At 37.6% G+C, this 23,008-nt stretch overlaps 1 protein-coding gene across 6 annotated transcripts in view; it reads right to left on the bottom strand.

The window, feature by feature from the left end:
- Positions 1-23,008, bottom strand: part of LOC121463502 (putative RNA-binding protein Luc7-like 2) — a 58,439-nt gene that overhangs the window by 17,997 nt on the left and 17,434 nt on the right. For all 6 annotated transcript variants that reach the window (XM_041675756.1, XM_041675758.1, XM_041675759.1 and 3 more), the window contains 4 exons: positions 21,809-21,903; positions 9,417-9,515; positions 5,084-5,194; positions 2,650-2,793 (listed from right to left, as the gene is read on the bottom strand). In XM_041675756.1, coding sequence (XP_041531690.1) covers positions 2,650-2,793; positions 5,084-5,194; positions 9,417-9,515; positions 21,809-21,903 — 449 coding nt within the window. The remainder of the gene's footprint in view (positions 1-2,649; positions 2,794-5,083; positions 5,195-9,416; positions 9,516-21,808; positions 21,904-23,008) is intronic.

Raw genomic sequence — 23,008 nt, 5'->3', positions numbered from 1 at the left:
GAGCTCTGTTCAAGATCAAAAATTCATCTATCCTTCACTCCCCCTCCCCAAGTCAACAGATGAAAGGTTAATATTCATCAGGATTCTGATGAGTTGTTGCCAAACACTGACATGGTGTTCATCAATGAACAATACATACCGGTAAATTTGCCAATCCACTATCCTCCTTTCGTTTACTAAGATGATTCTGTTTTTTTGTTTATGGCAGTTAAGAACATTTTCCAATCCTAAGTAGCTTTAGCTAGAATAATACTGATAAAAATAGCTGGATAAAAATGTACAGAGTTCTTTAAAAGAGAATTAAAAGATCAAAGAAGAAATCTCCAATAAAGGGGCTAAGAACTCAATTTTAAGTGCTTAATTTACAAGCCTTAAGACCTGAGTTTGATCCCTGTAACCAAAGTTAAAAAAACAAAAAGCTGCCAGGCAAAGCTGAAAAAATAGATTAGGGGGTAAAGACACTTGTTGTTAAGCGTGATCACTGAAGTACAATTCCTAAGACCCACATTGTAAAAGAAAACCCAAGGTGGAAGAAAAAAACTGATTCTTAGAAGTTGTCTGCTCACCTACACGCCACACAAGCCCTTTCCTCTAAATGACAGCATGGTGGTGTGTGCTTGTAATCTCAATAACGAGGAGATTAAAGACAAGTGGATAGATCTCTAGAACTGAGTGGCTGGCTAGTCAGGTTACCTACCAGGCAAATTTCAAGCCATTGAGAGACTATGTCTCAAAATAAAGGCAGACAGATCCTGGGGTTATCCTCTGTTTTTCACATATGTATATACATGAACATGGACCCACATGTGAGAATATGTATTTATGTACACACAGGCGCACACACACACACGAATCATCAATGGATAATATAACCTATAAATTTAAAAATATTATAAAGGATGGCTTAGTGGTTAAGAGCACTGGCTACTTACTCCGTCCAGTTCTATGCTTAGTAGTCAAATTGCAGCTTACAACTATCATAACTCCAACCCTAAAGTGTATACTGCCTTCTTCCAGCCTATGAGCATATGTACAAAGTACATATATATATATATACATATAAGCAAAACACTCATATATATTAAACAATTAAGACTTTTTAAGGGGGGGGGGTAATTTCAAAGTATAAATAAGTTACTTAACTAATCACAAAAGGAAAACACTTCCCAATGGAGAATTGCTATTATCATCAGAAATTACACAAACTATGAAGACAGGGGAAATCATAAGTTCAAGGCTACACTGAGCAGCTTCAAGGTCCTGTTCTGTCTCAAAAGGAAATTTTAAAAGGGGATAAAACACAGTGGGGTCACACATCTTTAATCCCAGCACTTGGAACGCAGAGGCAGGCAAATCTCCCAGTTCTAAAACTAGGGCTACACAGAGAAACCCTGTCTTGAAAAAAATCAAAAAAAAAAAAAAAGCGGGGTGTGAATATAAGCTCAATGGTTGAGTGCTTACCCTGCCTGCTTGCATGAAGCTCCAGGTTAAACTCCAAGAAAGAGGAATTATGTGAAAATAACTAACGTGCATTCAATGTCATAGGCCTTTCTCTTCCTCCAGATAATATTTTCTTTAATGTCTGAGGGTCATCATATGATATGGGTGTTATACAGGTGCTATAAGGAACAATGATGACTTCTTCCTTTTATCCTCCTTCCTGTACTAAATCCTTACATTCAGATATGTAATATGCTAAAGAACTTACTAAAATTGCTTCCTTTTGCTGTTTTTCCACACTGGTATGAAGAACCAGAGTACAAGAACAGAACAGAAGTAAAAACAGTATGTACCCAACATTAGTTTGAATGATAGGGCTTCATTTTTAATCTTGTCACAACAGATCTTGCCATCTTTTTCTTTATTTCAAGATGGGGTCTCAATAGATAGGTTGGTTACAAATCTATGATCCTCTTACTCTGCTTTTCAACTGTTGGGATTGCAGGTGTGAATCACTTTATCTGCAACTCTGCACTTCTAAGCATGAAAATATTTTAAATTTGAGATTTAAGAATTAAAAAAAAAAAAAAAAGCTTACTGCCCAGAGTTGAAAAGACAGAGATCATCATGAAGCAGTCTAAATGTCATCAGTTTGTAAGTTCAATAGAAACTACTGAAAAAGACTATTCCACAATCTCCACAAAATATATTTGAGTTTCTACATATCAGGGGGTATACCAATTCACAACAGAATTTGTTTACATGATGCTAGAATTTTTACCTATATAAAATATGAACCAGAGAAGGCCCCCCAAGGTAAAAGCAGATGATACTGTTAGGTAAGTAAAACTACTGAGGAAAAGGGTAGGTAGCACATTGTCTAAAGGTGTGTTTGTTTTATGTGGGTAATTGGTTTGGTTACATTTGAGTTATAAATTTCAACATAGCAATGGCTCCAATTTTCCAAAAGCTACTTTAAAACAGAACCCAATATTATAATAGCAATTAAACATTTCTGAATTGTTTTAATTTCCTTTAATAAAATTTTGAATAATTTCCAGTTAAATATATGTTCTGTAAGAAGTACAGAAACTAACATTTTACCACTATTAAGAACTTAACTCTTTCTAAGATGGCTGGGTCTCACAGTAACACTTTATCTCAAAACAGAACCAACCCCCCTCCCCCAAACAAACAAACAAATTTTACCTCTGCTTCTCTTTTCTTTGCTCGTGCTTTCTCCACTTCATCCATGACTTTCTGAGATTCTTCCACATTTCCTTCAGCTCCTAGTTGTTCCACTTTGGCCAACAATTTACCTATTTCTTCATTTAACTCATGAACACGTTCAGCCTGGAAAAAACAAAAGAGAATATCATGAATGAAGAGATGGCTCAGTGGTTAAGAGCACTGCTTGCTCTTCCAAAGGTCCTGAGTTCAATTCCCAGCAAGCACATGGTGGCTCACAACCATATGTAATGAATGAGATGCTCTCTTCTGACCTGCAGGCATAGATACAGGATACTAACAATACTGTATACATAATAAATAAATAAATCTTTAAAAAAAAATAAAGAAAAACAGAATGAAGGGTTGAAAAGATGACTCGGCAGTTAAGATCACTGGCTGCTCTTCTAGAGAACCTGAGTTTAATTCCCAGCACCCACATTGCAGCTAGCAACCATTTATAACTTCAGTTCCAGGAAACCCAATGCCTTATTTTGACCTCCACAGGCACCTCCATAGGCCCGTGTATGATGCACAGACATACTCACAAGCAAAACACACACACATACATACACAAAAGAACCATAACATTAAAAAAAATTGAAAGGAGCAAAACAATGTATTTCGGACTCATGATATAGCGCAAGTACAACACCACACTTATAAATAAAAGTTTAACTTAATAGAAACATTCGATCTTAACAAAGTAGTATTTCAATAATATTTACTTCTTAAAGTGTCCAAAATCCAAGAAGACATTCCTTTCTTCAAGGGTCCCAACTCTTTTATGACTATTCTTTATCAAAGTGATGTTTTCTTTAAATTAACACTGATAATTTAACCAAAGATCTTCAATCCTCCTTACATATGCACCCACAATTGTACTTTGATTCTAAACATACTCGTACATTTGCTTTTACTGTAGCAATGGAGAACAAGCATGTCCTAAGAAAAGGCTTGAAAATCACGGCATAAGTGAGTATGATGCTTCTGCCTCTGCAACTACTAAAAGAAAATGATTAGTTTAGCTCTCAAAGAATATCTCAGCAGCCTCCAGCTGACTATAAAACATGTGCCAGGACATGACTGCTAAGACAAGAGTACTGTGCAATCAAGTTTACTCTAATTGATCTATTACACAGTTTGAGTCACTATGGTTCGAGGTTATAACCAATACAGGTTCGTAGAACCTAACCACTGGTAGACAGCTTAAGCATGAGATACATGATCCCTTATATCAGTAGTTCTCAACCTTTCTAATATTGCCACAATATGTTTCTCATATCGTGATGACCTCAGCCATAAAATTATTTTTATTGCTACCTCAGTATCTTAAACTGTGGAGGTAGCTACAAAAGCTTATGTGTTTTAATAACAAAAGAATCAAGAAACTGGATAGATAGTTCAGTGGTTAAGAACTCTTTCAACACTTAGAGAACCCAGGTTCAGCACCCTGCATCCCTATCAAGTGATTCACAATTTAACTCCAGTTTCAGGGGTTCTGATTCACTCATGAAGCTGGAGAGATGGCTCAGCGGTTAAGAGCACTGATTGCTCTTCCAAAAGTCCTGAGTTCAATTCCCAGCAACCACATTGTGGCTCACAACCATATGTAATGAATGAGATGCTCTCTTCTGGCCTGCAGGTATACAAGTAGGCTGAACACTGTATACACAAAACCTAAAAAAGCAAAGACAGGAAGTTCTCTGTGAGTTCAAGGCCAGCATGGTATACAGAGCTAGTTACAGGAAAGCTGGGACTACAGAAAAATCCTCTCAAAAACTAAATAAATGAAAGAAGGAAGGAAGGAACTATACATATATTTATCACATACAAATGAATGCATGTATGACTGGCAATTCTGAATAAAACATAATTATCAGTGTTACTTTGTTATATGATTGCTATATTAGTTAGCATTTGAGTAAGTAAAAACAATTCCAGAGAATTCCCTATTTAAGTTTACTATCTAAATTACTGAAAAACCAAAAAGTTGGAATGAGCCTAGCATGGTGGCATATGCCTTTATTAACCCTAGCACTCAGAGGCAGAGGCAGGTAGATTTCTGAGTTAAAGAGCAGCCTGGCCATATAGTAAGTTCCTAGTCAGCCACAGACTACACAGTGAGACCCTGTCTCAAATATACAAGAGGGAAAATTTTTTAAAAATGGAGTGAATAAAATTAAAATTAAATACATATTTTAAAATTAAAACTATACTCTATAATCCCAGCATTTGGGAGGCAAAGGCAGAAGCAGGCAGGTCTCTATGAGTTTGAAGCTAGTCTGGTCTACAAAGTGAGCACCAGAACAGCCTAGGCAAAAAAGGCATCTCGAACAATAATAACAAAAACAAAATAAAACAAACAAACAAAAACAAGCCTACTTTGAACTAATGAAATGACTAAAATTCTTACCTTTGCTGCCACTTCAGCACTTATCTCTTCTTGAGTTTCTGCTAATCTTTTCTTAGACACTTCAGTTCTTCGATCACAATCTGCAATGAAGGACTGCAGATGATCCATGGCCTAGAAAATTTGATACAAAACAATTACTGCCACAAAGTCAATGTTATCCAGAAATATTTTTACTAAACACTGTATTTTTGGTAAGGAATGAAGCCCTAAGCACAGAAGTGCTTTCCTATTATGTAGAAAGCACTGGGTTGAATCTGCTATACTCCTCTCTGCAGCCCAACCCTAAAACAAGAAAAACACAAAGTTGAAGAATTGTTAGTAATAGAACATATGGCTAGAATGTGTGAGGCCCTGGATTTCTAGTAATTATAAAAAATGAATTAAGTTGGCTGGAGAGATGGCTCAGTGGTTAAGAGCACTAACTGTTCTTCCAGAGGACCATGGTTCAATTCTCAGCACTTATATGGCAGCTAATAGCTCCAGTTCTAAGAGGATCTGATACCTTTTTCTGGCCTCTGGGGGCACTGAACACACACATGGTACCCAGAGATGGCACACAGACATTCATGCAGTCAACACAACCACGCACATTAAAAAATAAATAAATAAATAAAAATTAATTAAATATAAAGTCTGGAGAAAAGAACCTTTTAAAAATAAAACCTCAGAACAATAAAAATAATTCCATTCTTAAAAATGTTATCATAGAGGAAGCATACATCTTTAATCCCATCATCAGGGAGGTGGAGGCAAAGGCAGGCAGATCTCTGAGTTTGCGACCAGCCTGGTCTACAGAGTGAGTTGCAGGGCAGCCAGAGCTACAGAGAGAAACCCTGTCTCAAAAAACAAAGCAACGGGTTGGAAAGATGGCTCAGTGGTTAAGAGCATTGCCTGCTCTTCCAAAGGTCCTGAGTTCAATTCCCAGCAACCACATGGTGGCTTACAACCATCTGTAATGAGATCTGATGCCCTCTTCTGGCCTGCAGACATACACACAGACAGAATATCATATAAATAAATAAATATTAAAAAAACAAAAAACAAAGCAACAACAAAAAACAAACACCCAGTAATAATATAGCAGTGAACCCCTGTAATCTCAGTACTTGGAAGACTGGAGCAGAATAACAAGCTCAAGAACAGTTTAAGTGACATAGCATGTGTCAAGTCAACCAAAGCAATACAGCCAAGATCGTATCTCAAAAATACAACCAACCAAAGAGAAATGGTTGAGTCATAAATATGACTCGATTGCTACTAAGCCTAATGACCCGAGTTCTATCTCCAGGATACACGATAGGAAAGAACCAACTCCTGAAAGCTAATCTTTGATGACAGGCATGCACACATCCCACACACACCATGTAAGACCATTATACTGTCAACAAGAGTTATTTCTCAATATTTAGATAACTGCCTGTATTCTGCAGTTTTCAAATTTTTACAGTAAAGATGAAATGCACCATTAAGAAATTTAACAATGCCTACACCAGAAAAAATCTAACAAAGTTGTATTTAGTTTGAGGTATATTTAATATTTATAGCTAAATAGTAATAAAAGTAAACTTTAAAGCAAGGCATACTGGCGCAAACCTTTAATCACAGCACTTGGAAGACAAAGGCATGCAGACCTCCAAGTTTAAGTCCAGACAGGTCTACAGAATTACAGGACAATTAGTGCTACAAAACTCATTTCTCCAAAAATGAAAGGAAGAAAATTAAATGTTCAACTGTGGTGGTTTGAAGAGATATCCTACATATTCTCAAGCACTTGAAGACTCAGACCCCAGTTGGTAATCCTGGTCATAAAGGTTTAAGAAGTGTGGCCTTGTTGGAAGAAGTATGCCACTAGGGTCAGGCGTTGAGGTTTCAAAGGCCATTCTCAGTTAGTTCTCTCTGCCTCCTGCTTGTCTTTTAAGATATAAGCTCACTTGATGCCAGCCCGCTTCGCCACCTCTACCCTACGCCACCCTGCCACTATGATGATGAACTTCACATCCAAATTAGTTACCTTGATCCTGGTGATTTTATCATAGCAAAAGAAAAGAGATTAGTACATACATCAAATAACAATAGAAATTTATTCTGCACGCACTGAATTTAACTGGCCAAATAAGAACTCCAACAAAATAACACAGGCAGAGTGACTATCACCTTTTAAATCATAGCAAAAATCTACTTTCATTTCGTAAAGTCAAATATAGTATCCTAAAGTAGTGAAAATAACAATGACCTTATCAAGAAATACTGTTGGTTCTATGAAGGAGGTATTTTGGCTACCTGTTTGTTTTTTTTAATTAATGTTTTTCTTCTTTTTTATAAAAAAAAAAAAAAAAAGATAAGCCGGGCGGTGGTGGCGCATGCCTTTAATCCCAGCACTCGGGAGGCAGAGGCAGGCGGATCTCTGTGAGTTCGAGACCAGCCTGATCTACAAGAGCTAGTTCCAGGACAGGCTCCAAAGCCACAGAGAAACCCTGTCTCGAAAAAAAAAAAAAAAGATTTATTTATTTATTTATTATACACTGTTCTGTATGTATGTATGTATGTATGCTTGCTGGTCAGAAGAGGGCACCAGATCTCATTACAGATGGCTGTGAGCCACCAAATGGTTGTTGGGAATTGAACTCAGGACCTCTGGAAGAGCAGTGTGCTCTTGACCTCTGAGCCATCTCTCCAGCCCCAGCTACCTGTTTCTTACAGCAAAATAAATCCAAGATGTACAAAGGATTTAAGTATACAAAAAGAATCACTCATGGGGGCTGGGAGAGACTGGTCAGCAGTCAAGAGCACTTGCTTTTCTTGTAGAAGACCTCGGTTTAGTTCCCAACATTCACATGTGTCTCACAGCTATCTGGAACTCCAATCCCAGAAGACCTGATGCTGTCTCTTCTGGCCTCCAGAGATAACATGTATGTGCCTGGCACACTCACGCAAGCACAGCATTCATACACATAAAATAAATCTAAAACTTAAAAATATATAGCAGAGACGAAACCATAGGTGAGAATTATTTTTGGGTCAAAGCAGAAAAGATCTTTCAAACTGGTATTATAAGCAGTATTTAGACAGTATAACAACACTGTGTAGCCCACCCAAGAAAAGTCTAATGTATTACTCAAAAATAAATAGCTGATACTGTCACAATGAGCAATTAAGCATTATCTATAAAATTACATTTTGGCTCAGCTATAATTTTCACCAGTAATGCAGAAAGACTGAAAATAACCTCATTATCCAACCACAACGTTCAACAGCAAACAATCTCTTGTTTATTATGCCCAGACAGTATTAAATATATTCTATAGATAATTCTCATATCCATAAGAAAAAGTTCTTAAATGTTCAAAAAAGTCACAATTATCTATTTACTGCTATTTTCAACTAAATAAAATTACCTAATGTATTATTTTGTCTTATGTGCATGTATTTCATAAAAATGCAAAAAGTTTGAAAGGTGTTGTGTTCTTTAAAACATCTTATATAATTTAGTTTATTTTTATTTTTTAAACTATTTATTTCATATGAGTGCTCTGCCTGCATGTATCTATGTGAACCATGTGTACACATTGTATCTGCAAACATCAGGAAGAGCGCATTAGATCTCCTAAAACTGGAATTATCCTTTGAGAGCCAAAATGTTGAGTGATGGAAGTTGTGTACTTGGGTTCTCTGCCATCTCTTTAGCCTCAAATTTTTCTATTTTTATACATGAAATGCTTCTATATAACAACTATATTAAATCACATTGGTACCTCTGATGCCTAAGCAGTATTTTCTATTTCTTTTATATTTTACACTAAAAATATGGTCCCAAGGCTGCAGGTGTAGCCTGGCAATATACAGTGCTTGCCTACTGTGAATAGGGCTCTGAATTTCATCCCAGAACTGGAGACATCTAGTTAATGATCTATTAATACAGTAAAAGTAACTAATAATGGAAAAATTCAGTAGATGACTTCATTACAAAGACTTTGAATACAACAAAAATGGGTGGCTTAGATTTGATGAAACGAATATTTTCTTAAACATTTTTACTTTTGTTGGGAAAAATAAACTAATTTTCTTTTTTTAAAAAAAAAAGTATCTTTTTAACCTAGGCATGGTAGCACATATCTAATCCTAGCACTTGGGAGGGAGAGGCAATTAGATCACTGTAAACTTGAGGCTGGTTTGAGCACATAGGGGGTGGAGGGAGGCAGTACCTTATTCATCTATTAACTGTCATCTAATTACAAAGATATCTTCCTAAGTCTTTCCTTCTAAGAGACATTAATTCATGTTCAAAATATTTTTACTGCAAGAGACAATGTAACATGAAAGCAAAATCACATACATCAAGTTCAAAGAAAAAGTCCTGTTCTTTGGATGCAATTTCATAATCTGCTCTTAGAGCCAGGTCATGGACTTTCAGGCATTCTCCAAGATCCATTCTCTAGGAAAAAAAAGAAGACATTTCACTGAAAACATGTATTATAAAATTTCATCAGTATCACAGTTCTCTTCAGAGTATATGTTATGTCCTATAGTTCATATGTTCATTTAATGGACCTTCAAAATATAAATCAAGACAATTGGGGCTGGGGAGTTAACTTGGTTGCTGAGTACTTATCTGTTACACACAAAGTTCCAGGTTTAATCCCTTAGCTCTCCATGAACTGGATGCAGTAGTACAGACCTGTATTATCAGTACTCTGTAAGATAGAGGCAGGAGCATTGGAAGTTCAAAGCCAGAAGTATTGACACAGCAAATACAAGATTAGCCTGGCCTCATACATGAGACCATCTCTCAGAAAAATGAACCAAAAGAAAGACTATGAAAAACAACTACAAGTCTTAATAATACCAATATACTACATGAGAGGCTTTTTGCAATGAGGAAGCCAGAAAAAGACCACTTGCCATGGTATGTATGTGGAGGGTAGAGAATCACACATGGGATTCTCTCCTTCCACCAATCCTGGATCGACTGACTCACATATTGTCACTGAGCCATCTCGTGACCCCCCAAAAAATGTTTCTCATGAGAATGCATTTATACTGGATCCAAAGAGAGGGAAGCAATGCTGGGTATGGTACCAAGTATCATCTATTGAGTCTGGAGCCGGAGAGATGGGACAGTGGCTTTTTGGGCATGCAGACAAAATACCCATTAAATAAAAATGAAACTTAAAAATAGGGTGAAGGGAGGAAGGGAAGAGACAGGATGAAGGAACAGAATTGTAGTAATATTACAATTTCACGTAGTGGCACATTTCTGGAATTACAAAATAGAGTCTTTGAATTCTAGAAACCAGTCATCTGTTTACTCTTTCCATACCACCATGACTAAATATCTGCTTTGACATGGTACCAGGCATGGCATTAAAAAAAGCAAACAAGCCCAAAAAGAAACTCCCAACTACCTGCCATTGTAAACGTCAATCCAAGGGAAATCATACCATGGCTAACAATTACCATAACCCTAGTCTCCTAACCAGTACAAAGTGACTAGAGAAAAAAACACAATAGAAACACAAGGAATAGGAAACAATTCTCCAGCACCTCTGCTAGTCTCAAGATCCATCCTCACATTACACTTAATGAAGTACTACTGCGTCCAACACCAAATGATCCAACATTGGCTGCTGGTGGTGGTACTTCTCTTTATAAATAAGTTAATAAAACAAAATAAAATGTTTTGTTCACTGATTTCAAATGACTAAAAGAGTTTCCTTAAAAATTAATGAATAATTTGCTTCTTATAATTTTCCACAAGTTTATTCCAGGTATTGTAATTAACAGACATTCAAGTTGTAAGTTGCAAAACTTCAGCTCTACATTTTATTTTCCCCATTATAAACTTGTTTCTTCAAGAAGCTTCCCCAAATCTCTGATCCTAATAACTCTTCTTTAAAATTCCACACATTCTAGTTTTTCTGTTTAATAAAGTAGATTCTGTTAAGTGCTTTTAACTTTTTAATTTCTGAAAAATCAATGTTATCATTTCAAAAGGTGTAGGGATAAGTCCCGCCCCTAAGGGGGCGTGTTCGCCTCGGGCTAATGTTTGCCCATAAATTTGGCGAGCATGGCTCCCAGCCGCTGCTTCTCCACGGGAACGGTGGTTCTCTAAGTCTCCATTAAAGATATATATATATATATTTACAATCTGTCTGCATTCGCTTACGCTGCTACATTTTGGCGCCCAACGTGGGGCTATTTTGCCCCCGACTCAAGTGGGTAGCCTGCTAGCTAACACAGCACCCTCCCAGGTGTTGTTTTTTAGTTCTTGACTCAGGCCCCAGTGCCGAGTCTGAGACACACTCGGCCACACAGGCCCATTCTGCCTGCCTTGGCTAAGTTTGCAGTGGAACTCCACTGCCTGAATTAGCAGAAGCTCAAGTACCTGAGATTTTGCAACAAAAGCCGCCACAGCGGCAGATTTGGTCTGATACAAAGTGACTTGGCCCGGTGGTGGTGGTGGTGGTGGGGCACGCCTTTCATACCAGCACTCGGGAGGCAGAGGCAGGCGGATCTCTGTGAGTTCGAGGCCAGCCTGGTCTAGGACAGGCTCCAAAAACACAGAGACCACCACTGGCAGGAATCAATCATTGTAGGTAAAAAATTTTTCTTTTCTAAATAAAATGTCTGAACACGTTAGTATTCAAGAATTTAACAGTTTTTTAATTGTACCATGTGGGAGATTTTACAAGAGGTGTCTATCACCCCACATCTATGGATCCTTCTGGGATTCGTAGTTTTCATTGCCACTAAATGGTTTGATAATAGAAATATGATAAAGTCTTTACGAGACGAATCCAGGATTCTTAAGGCAGAGATTGAACGCTTAAAAACAATTGAGAATGACAACAATCTTCTCAAGAATCAGTTTGAAGTTCTCCAGGCTGATAACAATCTTCTCAAGAATCAGTTTGAAGTTCTCCAGGCTGATGTTAAGGAGAAATTCATTACTATGGAAGAGGGAACAGCTGATTTGGATCATAAGCTTCAGTCCCTTTCTGTAGGAACTGAAACATTAGTGGCTGATATTAAGGAGAAATTCATTACTATGGAAGAGGGAACAGCTGATTTGGACCATAAGATTCAGTCCCTCTCCAATTCCAAGCCTGTTAGTAAGAGAAAAACCCAGAGTTTCTGGACTTTCTGTCTCATGTCAAGAGCCATGATATGGGACAGAAAGAAATATGAATTTAGAAAACATCTTTGCTTTTCTTCATATCTATCATACTTTTCATTGAAAATAACTATCATGCCTTTCATAGAATATATATATATGTATGTCTATATATGTCTATATGATTAATGTTTAAGTTTTTCTCAATGAACAATGAGTTTTTCCTGAAGTGACATTTGAAGTTTCCAGGAAGAAGATGGGGCCCCACAACAACAACTCTACCTGGTTGATACGATGTCATGATACTGATATAGCACTACTACAAGACCTGTTTTGGATACCAGCTGCACAAGACGATCCCAACTTGGTTAGCTGAAATGGTGCACATCTTGTACAACATTCTGGTCAGACCTGCACAAAATACTCAGAGACTATTTGCAATTTTAAAAGACATTGATCTTGAAATTTAACCATCACTTTACTTTCACAGGATCCCCCAGAAAGAACGTCGCCCCCATGACAGCTGGAAGTAATTCTTGAGGACGACGTCCCCTCTCCCAGTAAAGTTTACCCCTGGGTTTAGGGACATCATTTAAGGGTTGGGAGGTTGGGGGAGGAATTTTATAAGCTCAGGGATCATTTTGAAAGAAAGAAAAAACAAAAAGAGGGAAGGATGGGATGATAGATTTATAATTGTGAGTTACTGCTTTTAGACAAAAATATTGGTATCGATTCTTGTATATTGATACAAAGTTAAATTATATTGACTATTGTATGCATGCATGTTTTTATCTGTTTAAAACATTTTTTATGTATTGACATATATTGATAAATATATTGTATATATTTACCATATTGCAGTGTACATTTCTACCTCTGATTAAGATACTTATATAATGTTTGTGTATTGATATATATTTACCATATTGCAATGTATATTTGTACAGTGTTTATATTTGGAGGTCATTATCCTCATTTGTTACACAGTTGTTTATTGTCTTAGTCTTTAAGTTAGATAGATATTGAGAATTATATAAATAGTCATCTAAGTTTGTCATTTATAATTAGACTAATCAGGTTCTCTAGAGATATAGAGATCATACTCAGTATAGATAGATAATCTTCAACCTTTTCAAAGAGCTGTAGAAAATGGCCTTTAATCTAACTTTCGTGATAGTGAGACACAATTGCTCCTGGCAACACCGCTCTATTCCCGAGAGAATGTTGAGCACCAAAGACACTCCACCTGGAGCCTTTCTTTTTGGCAGAACTGGCCTTTGGGCAAAGAAATGCCCATACCTCAACCACTGACAGAGATACAGAGCGTGCATCAATGGATAAAACAGGACTGTAATATCCTGCCAAGACAGGGTAAGATAGTTTTGAAAAGTTCCTTGCCTTTAATAATGGTATGTCAGTTATGTTAGGCCTTAGCCAAAGTTGGTTGACTCAACATTGCAAACGAGACTTTGGGTGATTGCCCAGGTAGTCAGTTGTCTCTGTCAATTGTTGCACATTTTGGATATATCTCGTTTGTTAAGTAATATTTTCCCTTCTCAGATCTTTGACAGAGTTGAAGATTATATAATTGTAGTTACTCTCTACATTATTTAGACTCCTTGAGATAGAATGTTTAGCAAAACTTTTGTTCTCAATATTGTTTGTTATATTTATTATTTGTTATTATTGTATATAGTTGTATTTGGTTTAGTTCTGTCTTATTTAGACAAAAAGGGGAGATGTAGGGATAAGTCCCGCCCCTAAGGGGGCGTGTTCGCCTCGGGCTAATGTTTGCCCATAAATTTGGCGAGCATGGCTCCCAGTCGCTGCTTCTGCTTTCCTGGTCTCCGCGGGAACGGTGGTTCTCTAAGTCTCCATTAAAGCTATATATATATTTTTACAATCTGTCTGCATTCGCTTACGCCACTACAAAAAGGACTCTAAGATTCCTAAGAAAAATGGTCTATGTCTGTTCATCTCTACAGACTATGTTTTATACTCCCCATGTTGTCCAAATCATGACTATTACACAAACCTGGTTTGAATAAGCAATTCCAAGAACTTAAAGAATAAAACATGCACAGAAGTACATGGATATAAGCTTTACAATGCCATTTTCTGGTTTATAAAAAAGAAATATTTTTAAGAGCCTCTCTGCGGTCTGTGGTGGCCAATGCCTTAAAAGGAAGAAGAGGCAGAGACAGGCAAATCCGAGTTCGAGGCCAGTCTCGTTTACAGAGCAAGTTCCCGGATAGTCACTATGCAGAAAAACCCTATCCCAAAAAACAAAATTTTAAGCACCTCACTACCTGAGTTTGACAGAACATGTACCTACACCTACACAGATCCAATTATAACTACTGGCATACACAAACATATATTTTACTGTCATAATGTATACCCAAACTAAAAACAAATGAAATAAATTATTGATATTAATATACTAATAATCAGTGGATAGAAATACAAAATTACATCACATGTTGGTGGCAACATGCCTTTAATCCTAGCACTCAGGAAGCAAAAGTAGGCGATCTCTGCAAACTTGAGGCCAGCCTAGTCTACAGAATGAGTTCCAACACACCAGGGCTACAGAGAAAACCCTGTCTCAAAAAAAAACCACTGTATGTGTGTGTATCACAACATTTAATTAGGTAGGGAGGGAGGGAGGAAGGCAGGCAGGCAGGCAGGCACGTACATATGTACACACACACACACACACACAAGCTGGGCATGGTAATATACATCTTTAATCCAAGCACTGGGCAGGCAGAAATAGAAGAATCCCTGTGAGTTCAAAGCTGACCTGGTCTACATAGTGAATTCCAGGACACTCAAGAAGACTAGATTAAAAGAGACCCTGTCTCAAGAAATAAATCAATTAAATGTCAAAACAATTTAAACAATAAAATGCTATTTCTCAAACACACACTTGTAAATGGAGAAAACCATGGGTATGATATAAAAATATATTGGGCATTGAAATAATTGCAAAAAACCAAAAATCTACTCATCTCTTACCAATTACCTGATCCTGAAAAATTCATTTCTCTTAAGTACTTCCAGATTTATGTATACTAAGATGTTTAAAAAAGAACATTGACGTTATCAATGTAGTGTATACTGACCAAACTGAAATGATAAATTCATCAGTTTTGATCACTGTTAATAAACCTGAGACCTCTAATGTGCTACCACTTAACAGGTGCTCAGGATCTTATTATACAATATTAAGTATTGATGGATAAAGAATTCATTTTTTGGCTCATAACTCTCTAGTGCCACCATTTTTCAAAGCAACTCATAAAAAGTTATCTCTAGGGGCTGGAGAGATGGCTCAGTGGTTAACAGCATTGCCTGCTCTTCCAAAGGTCCTGAGTTCAATTCCCAGCAACCACATGGGTGGCTCACAACCATCTGTAATGATGTCTGGTGCCCTCTTCTGGCCTGCAGGCATACACACAGACAGAACATTTTATACATAATAAATAAATAAATATTTTTTTAAAAAGTTATCTTTATCAAGTATCGGTATGTATGAGGTATGTTTGCAGGAAAAGTACAGATGATTTACACAGGCAAAAAATTAGCAAGAGAGGCTGGAGAGATGGCTCAGAGCTGTAGAGCACTTACTGTTCTTTCAGAGCTCCTAAGTTCAATTCCCAGCAACCACATGGTGGCTCACAACCATCTGTAATAAGAGCTGGTGCCCTGACCTGCATGCATACACAGACTATATACATAATAGAACACTGCATACATAATAAATTTAAAAAAAAAAAAGGAGGCAAAAATTTTAGCATATGTTTTGAAAGGAGAATAATTTTATCCTATTTGGAGAACAAAGAATGATAAAACTAGAATCAAATGACTTCTAGAAGAGGATTGTGGGAAATGTTAAAATGGTCTGTTACCACTTACGATAGCATGAACAATTCTAAAAATTAGTAAAATGCAAAATTTACTCTGAAGAGAAGAATGCATGATTACTTGGAGAAATAAGTCATGATTTAAAAAAAAAAAAAATCTATGTTTTGCCAGGAGGTGGTAGCGCAAGCCTTTAATTCCAGCACTCAGGAGGCAAAGGCAGGTGGATCTTTGTGAGTTTGAGGCCAGTCTGGTCTACAGAGCTAGTTCCAGGACAGTTAAGGCTGTTACACAGAGAAATCCTGTCTCCAAAAAAAAAAAAAAAAAAAAAAGAACAAAATCTATGCTTTAAAAACGAAGAAAAGGGGGCTGGAGAGATGGCTCAGTGGTTAAGAGCATTGCCTGCTCTTCCAAAGGTTCTGAGTTCAATTCCCAGCAACCACATGGTGGCTCACAACCATCTGTAGTGACGTCTGGTGCCCTCTTCTGGTCAGCAGACATACAGACAGAATATTTTGTACATAATAAATAAATAAATAAATATTAAATAAAAACGAAGAACAAACAAAAACAAAACCCATGAAAATTAATGCCAGAACAGTCACTGGCTATTGTGGCACATGCTGGTAGTAGTTGCTTAAGAAGGCTGAGGCAGGAGGATCACAAAACATGATACAGGGGAAAAAAATGTGTCAAAAACAAAGCCGAATAAAAACAGGGTCTTTTTTCATTACATCAAAATGTTGGCATTCTTTACTACTTAAGCCTCCTGAGTTTTTCAAATTTCGGTGTTTCCAGCAGGTGCAATCTTTTATGATATTGATATAGATCCAAAAGCCTTCTTCTACACAACCACTAATATTAAAAATATTTTCTGCATCCTCTCTTGTAGAGGAATGTGCTACAGTTGTAGAAAAAAAATACTGCTTATAAAACTCAACCAAATCTCTCTTCCCCCCCCCCCCTCAGTTTTTCAAGACACGGTTTCTCTGTATAGCCCTAGATGTCTTGGAATTAGATCTTGTAAACCAGACTGGCCTCAAACTCACAGAAATCATTCTACCTCTGCCACCTGAGCACTAGGATTAAAGGCATGCACCACCACCACTAATCTCTTAAAATGGTCTATGGTGTTCAGCGAAAAATGAGAGGAAAATTCTTGGTCCTTCTGTAATAAGCACTTACTGACCAGCTAGGAATTTTGACTTGTTACAGTTCAAGCCCCAATCCAAGCCATGAGTTACTAACTACACTAATGCTAAAGTGGATACCTATGGTGGTTTGGAATGGCATTGACTCTCTCAGCCTCATATATATTCATGCTTAGTTCCCAGCTGGTAAACTCTCTAGGACGTATTAGTGGGTATGGCCTTGTTGAAGGAGGTATGTCAGTAGGAGTGGGCTTTAGGTTTCAAAAGCATGCCACCAGGTCCCCTGTCTGTCTCTGCCCGTGGAGTAGAATGTAAATGAAACTCTCAGTGACCAATCCAGCACCATGCTGTCTGCCTGTCTCCTTGCCATGACGATAATGGACTAATCCTCTGAAACTGTAAGCAAGTCCCATTCCTTTGTAAGAGTTGCCTTGGGTACATAGTGTGTCTTCATAACCAGTTGTCAACACCACTCAGTTATCCACAGCACCACCTAAAGCCAGGTGCCTGTTAGGAAAATAGACCAAAGGATCAAGCCATCCTTCAATACAAAGGGAGACTGAGACCAGTTCAGGGTGCATATACAAGATCTTGTCTCCCAAAAATCTATAGAACTTGAATGAGAGAGAGAGAGAGAGAGAGAGAGAGAGAGAGAGAGAGAGAGAAGAAAAAAAATTATTGGGGGCTGGAGAGATGAATTAGAGGTTAAAAGTACTGGTTGCTCTTCCCCGAGGTCCTGAATTCAATTTCCAGCAACCACATGATGGCTCACAACCATTTATAATGAGTTCTGGTGCCCTCTTCAGCCATGGAGGTATACATGCAGGCAGAACACTGTATACATAATAATTAAATCTTAAAATTAATGAGCAGGGGCGGTGGTGGCAGTGGTCTACAAGATCTAGTTCCAGGACAGGCACCAAAGCTACAAGAAAAAAAAAAAACAAAAAAACAAGGCCGGGTGGTGGTGGTGCACGCCTTTAATCCCAGCACTCAGATGGCAGAGGCAGGCGGATCTCTATGAGTTCGAGGCCAGCCTGGTCTACAACAGCTAGCTCCAGGACAGGCCCCAAAGCTACAGAGAAACCCTGTCTTGAAAAAAAATAAAAAAAATAAAATAAAAAATTAAAAAAAATTAAAAATAAATAAAAAAAAAAAACACGGGTTGGAAATATGGCTTGGTGGTTAAGAACACTGGCTGCTCTTCCAGAGGTCCTGAGTTCAATTCCCAGCAACCACATGGTGGCTCACAACCATCTGTAATGATATCTGGCACCCTCTTCTGGCGTGAGGGCATACATGGAGGCAGAATGTCGTATACATAATAAATAAATCTTAAAAAAAAAAAATTGGCTAGCCAGTGATGGCACACTCCTTTCTCAGCATTCCGAAGGCAGAGACAGATGGATCCAGTTCTAGGGGATCCAATACTGGAACCAGACTCTCATGTGGTGCACAAACATACATACCTGCAGACAAAGCACTCACACATAAAATGCATGCAATAACCGGGGGGTGATGGTGCACACCTTTAATCCCAGCACTCAGGAGGTAGATCAGGAGGCGGATCTCTGAGTTTGAGGCCAGCCTGGTCTACAGAGCAAGTTCCAGGAAAAACTCTAAAAACTACACTGTCCTGAAAAAACAATTTAAATATATGTATCTCCAATATACATAGAAATTTAAAGAGAGATGAGTTAGGATACAATCTGTAACCCCGGCACTTGGTGGGTGAAGGCAGGATGATCTGAGGTTCAAGGTCACCCATGGCTACAGAACCAATTCAAAGACAGGCAATGTTACATAATATCCTTTCCTATTTTTTTTATAAAAAAAAGAAAAAGGAAAGAAAGAAATAATTTTGTTGCTTTTATTTTCTACGCTTATAAGAAGTGATAATTTATCCACTAAATAGTCTTTTTGTAGTTAGGGAGATAAATTTGGTAAAGTGCTTCTTTTACAAGCACAAAGATCTGAGGATGAGCCCCAGTATCTTAGGGTTGCTATTGCTGTGATGAAACACCATGACCAAAAACAACTTGGAGGGACAGAATTCATTTGACTCTTTTCCTCAATTGAGGCTTTCTTCTCTCCCGATGACGTCAGCTGTGTGAAACTCACATAAAACTAGACAGCATGCCTAACACCCATATAAAATGGCAGACATGGTAATCTCAGTGCTGAGGACATGAAAGCACGGGGATTCCTGGAACTCACTGGCCAGCAAGTTTAGCCTTATCAGTAAACTCCAGGCCAGGATCCTATCACAAAGCAGGTGAGGGGTGTTTCTGAGGAGTACACCCAATGTTCTCTTTTGTCTTCCATATTTTGTGCCAACACAACCCAAAACATACACATGCACTCCTAATAAAATAGAAACAAATTAATCATCAAATTTCCTACAACACTAACTGTGGGGCTGATGAGATGGCTTAGCAATTAAGAGCGCTGGTTGCTCTTCCAGAGGACCAGGGTTTAAGTACCCAAACATAAAAGGTCGTTCACCGAGCACCTAGAACTCCAGTCCCAGAGTATACAATACCTTCTTTCTGGCCTCTCATGTACCAGGCACACACATAGTGAACAGATATAATGCAGGCAAAGCACTCCTACACGTAATATAAATGATTTAAATGTGGACAATAACAGTGTTCTACAAGTGAGAGATCTGTCATAGATTACAAATGAATTAATAGAACAGAAAATATTTAAAAAGCTATGCAGTAGGCCGGGTCGTGGTGGCGCACGCCTTTAATCCCAGCACTCGGGAGGCAGAGGCAGGCGGATCTCTGTGAGTTCGAGACCAGCCTGGTCTACAAGAGCTAGTTCCAGGACAGGCTCCAAAACCACAGAGAAACCCTGTCTCGAAAAACCAAAAAAAAAAAAAAAAAAAAGCTATGCAGTAGTGCATGTCTTAGATCCCTGAAGTTAGGATTATAAACAAAATAAAATTTAAAGTGGAAGTACTTACAGAAACATTACAGAATCATTTTATTACCTGTTAATATTTGTCACAGTCCTAATTCAAGTATTGAACTTGCCCACAAACTAAATTTCTTACTATGTCTATTATACTTAAAACTTTTTTCAGACTCTTATTTGAGACAAGGTCTCACTCAGTAGCTCTGTTGGCGTCACACTTCAGATTCAGTCTTCAGGCTGGCAATATGCTGAATTCCGCATTTAGATCACCATACCAGACTTAGGCACATAATAGTTTCAACTGCATTTCCCACTAAGAAATGACAAAGATGCTTCCTATTGCACATGTCTTGATATTTTTATGTTTGGGGGATATCCTTAATCTCACTTAAAAAAAAAAAAAAACACATTCATTTGGGTATCCGTGCCTAAGAGTACTTACTCACTGCTTATGAAAGAGTAATCTGGAAATCCTTTCTTTATTCTAGATATTTCTGGCAAATGAGAAATAAAATGAAGTCAAGACTTAACCCCTTACAGTTCCCCATCAACAAAAGTATCTGTGAAGGGAAATTACTCATTGTAATTTCAATCAAATTCAGAAGTTAAAGATCCTCTGTACCATTTAAAGAAGAGGGGGCATGCTTTCCAAGAGACAGTTACCACCTCCCTATGTGAATATGCCACTTGTAAGATCTCTTCACCTCTCTTCAGAAGAGAAGAGGAAATAAGAAAAAGCACCTGGTACAGAATCCCAATTCCCAGTTAACGGGTGTGAAATACCCAGAATGCCATAAGATCACACAGGTCTTGTGTGTTGGCTATCACACTGTCCTCTCTGTCAGCCTAGAGGCAGAAAGAAAAGCAAGGCTTATAGAAGGATGCTAATTCAGGAGAAAGTGGCACTAAAAGTATCCTAAATCCCAACTCCACAGGGGAACCAATCCAATATACCCGTTTTAGATAAAAATAAGTAAATAAATAAAAGGGGAAGAAAAAAATACAAACAAACCAAAAAACCCATTGTTGGTGTAGTTTTCTGATACACCTATGATCCAAGAAGTTGGAAGTGTGAAGGTCAAAAGTTCAAGTTCAAGGTTACCAGTTTGAACCATCAGACAGGCCTCAAAAAAAAAAAAAACAAAAACAAAAACAGTCTAGCAGTGATGGTACTTTAATACCAGCACTCAGGAGGCAGAGAGAGGTGGATTTCTGAGTTTGAGGCCAGTCTGGTATACAGAAAGAGTTTGGAGACAGCCAGGACTATATGGAGAAACCCTGTTTCGAAAAACCAAAATACAAACAAAAAACAACCAACCACCACCATCACCACAACAAAATAGCAGAGAACCTGGGATGTGCCTCAGTGGCTCAGTATGTGCTTAGCATGTGCAAGGTTCCATGTTCATCTCTAAGACCAGAAGAAAAGAAAAAACAAGAATAACAAAACCAGTAGAAGAATGGTGGGGGGAAATGGAAAAGACAACTACTTCTGTAAGGAAACCCATTATTGAACATTTAAATTATCAGTGGGAATAAACAAGCAATGAAAGGGATGCAAATCTTTTCTAACACTGTTTAAAAAAGTAAGTAATTTGGTAAAAAATTAAGAGTTTACCAAGAACTTCATTTTTGTAGCACACTAGTAAGTAATAAAACAACTTAACCACGTACAGTTCCAGAAAGGACATCATGGGGACAACAGTTGAGAAGGTGGCTCTTGCATACTCTGTCATCGCTGAATTTGATTCGTTGTCGAGTAGTGTCTCCTGTAATATAGGAAAGTTAATAATACTCAAGGTTAGACAAACAGACAGTGTTTATATTCTGAAAGTCCTAGTTATTACTAGCTTTTGGTGTCTGACTATCTACTTACAGACACTTATAAATCAACCCAGGAGGGATTAGTTTTTTATATGCCATCCTATAGAAAAACTATTTTAGAGAACATGCAATTGCAGTATATGTACTGCAAATGTAATTCAAATAGTCAAAGTGGGAAAGCAAAGCATTCTGTTAAATAAAAGTACTTCAGAAAAGCATAGGATTTTAGAGCAGGAATGGACTTCATTTATTTATAGGTTATCAAGTCCAACTCCTTCATACTGCAGATGAAAAAACTGAGGCCCCAACAGGTTAAGCAACTTGCAGCAGACCCACCAAGAGTTTCTACTGGTATACAATGGTCTCTTGACAGTAAACACTATTTTGTAATTATTTACATTAATTGAAAAACATAAAAAAAATAATCTTGCAAACATTGCATACACACTGCGAATCCCCACTGAACCCCAGACGCCATTTCTTCCACTATTTTGTTCCAGTTGAAGTGTCTCCCTTTTGCTGCTGGGAGGAGTTAGAGGGTAGAATAAGGTGTTTAAGAGTGTACAAACCTGGAAGAAGGACTTACACACCAGTCAAACAAGGGCACATTGCCTAAATGAAATGTTAACTTTAATACCTCCAAAGATTCCATATTCCATGTTTTATGTGGTCTGTGCTACATTGCCAAACCAGGCAAAATAAAATATATTCTGTGCTCACATAAAAGAACACAACTCCTAAACAGAAGCAACCAACCTGCTTATCAAATATAGCTATTTACTCAAAAGCTTAAAGAGTCTAAGGAAAGGTAACTAGCTAGAGTAAAAATACAAATGTTAGTTACAACTTTTTTTTTTTTTGCTTAGAATCTCTGAAGAAATAAAAGAAAAACTCACACGGTAGTTTCCTTTATGCAGAATGATAAGCCCTAAAGAATGTGGTTTAGCCTTAAATTGGTATCACTGATAAATGAAAACCTACTGGTGAATTACTGAAGCGAAAACTGTTGAAACAAACCAAGAGAGATTGTAAATACCTCTGTAGTTCACA

This window comes from Microtus oregoni, unplaced genomic scaffold (genome assembly GCF_018167655.1).
Source record: "Microtus oregoni isolate MIOR12 unplaced genomic scaffold, Mior012 000026F_ref0000081, whole genome shotgun sequence".
Lineage (NCBI taxonomy): Eukaryota > Metazoa > Chordata > Mammalia > Rodentia > Cricetidae > Microtus > Microtus oregoni.
This window is presented reverse-complemented; position numbering and strand designations above follow the sequence as displayed.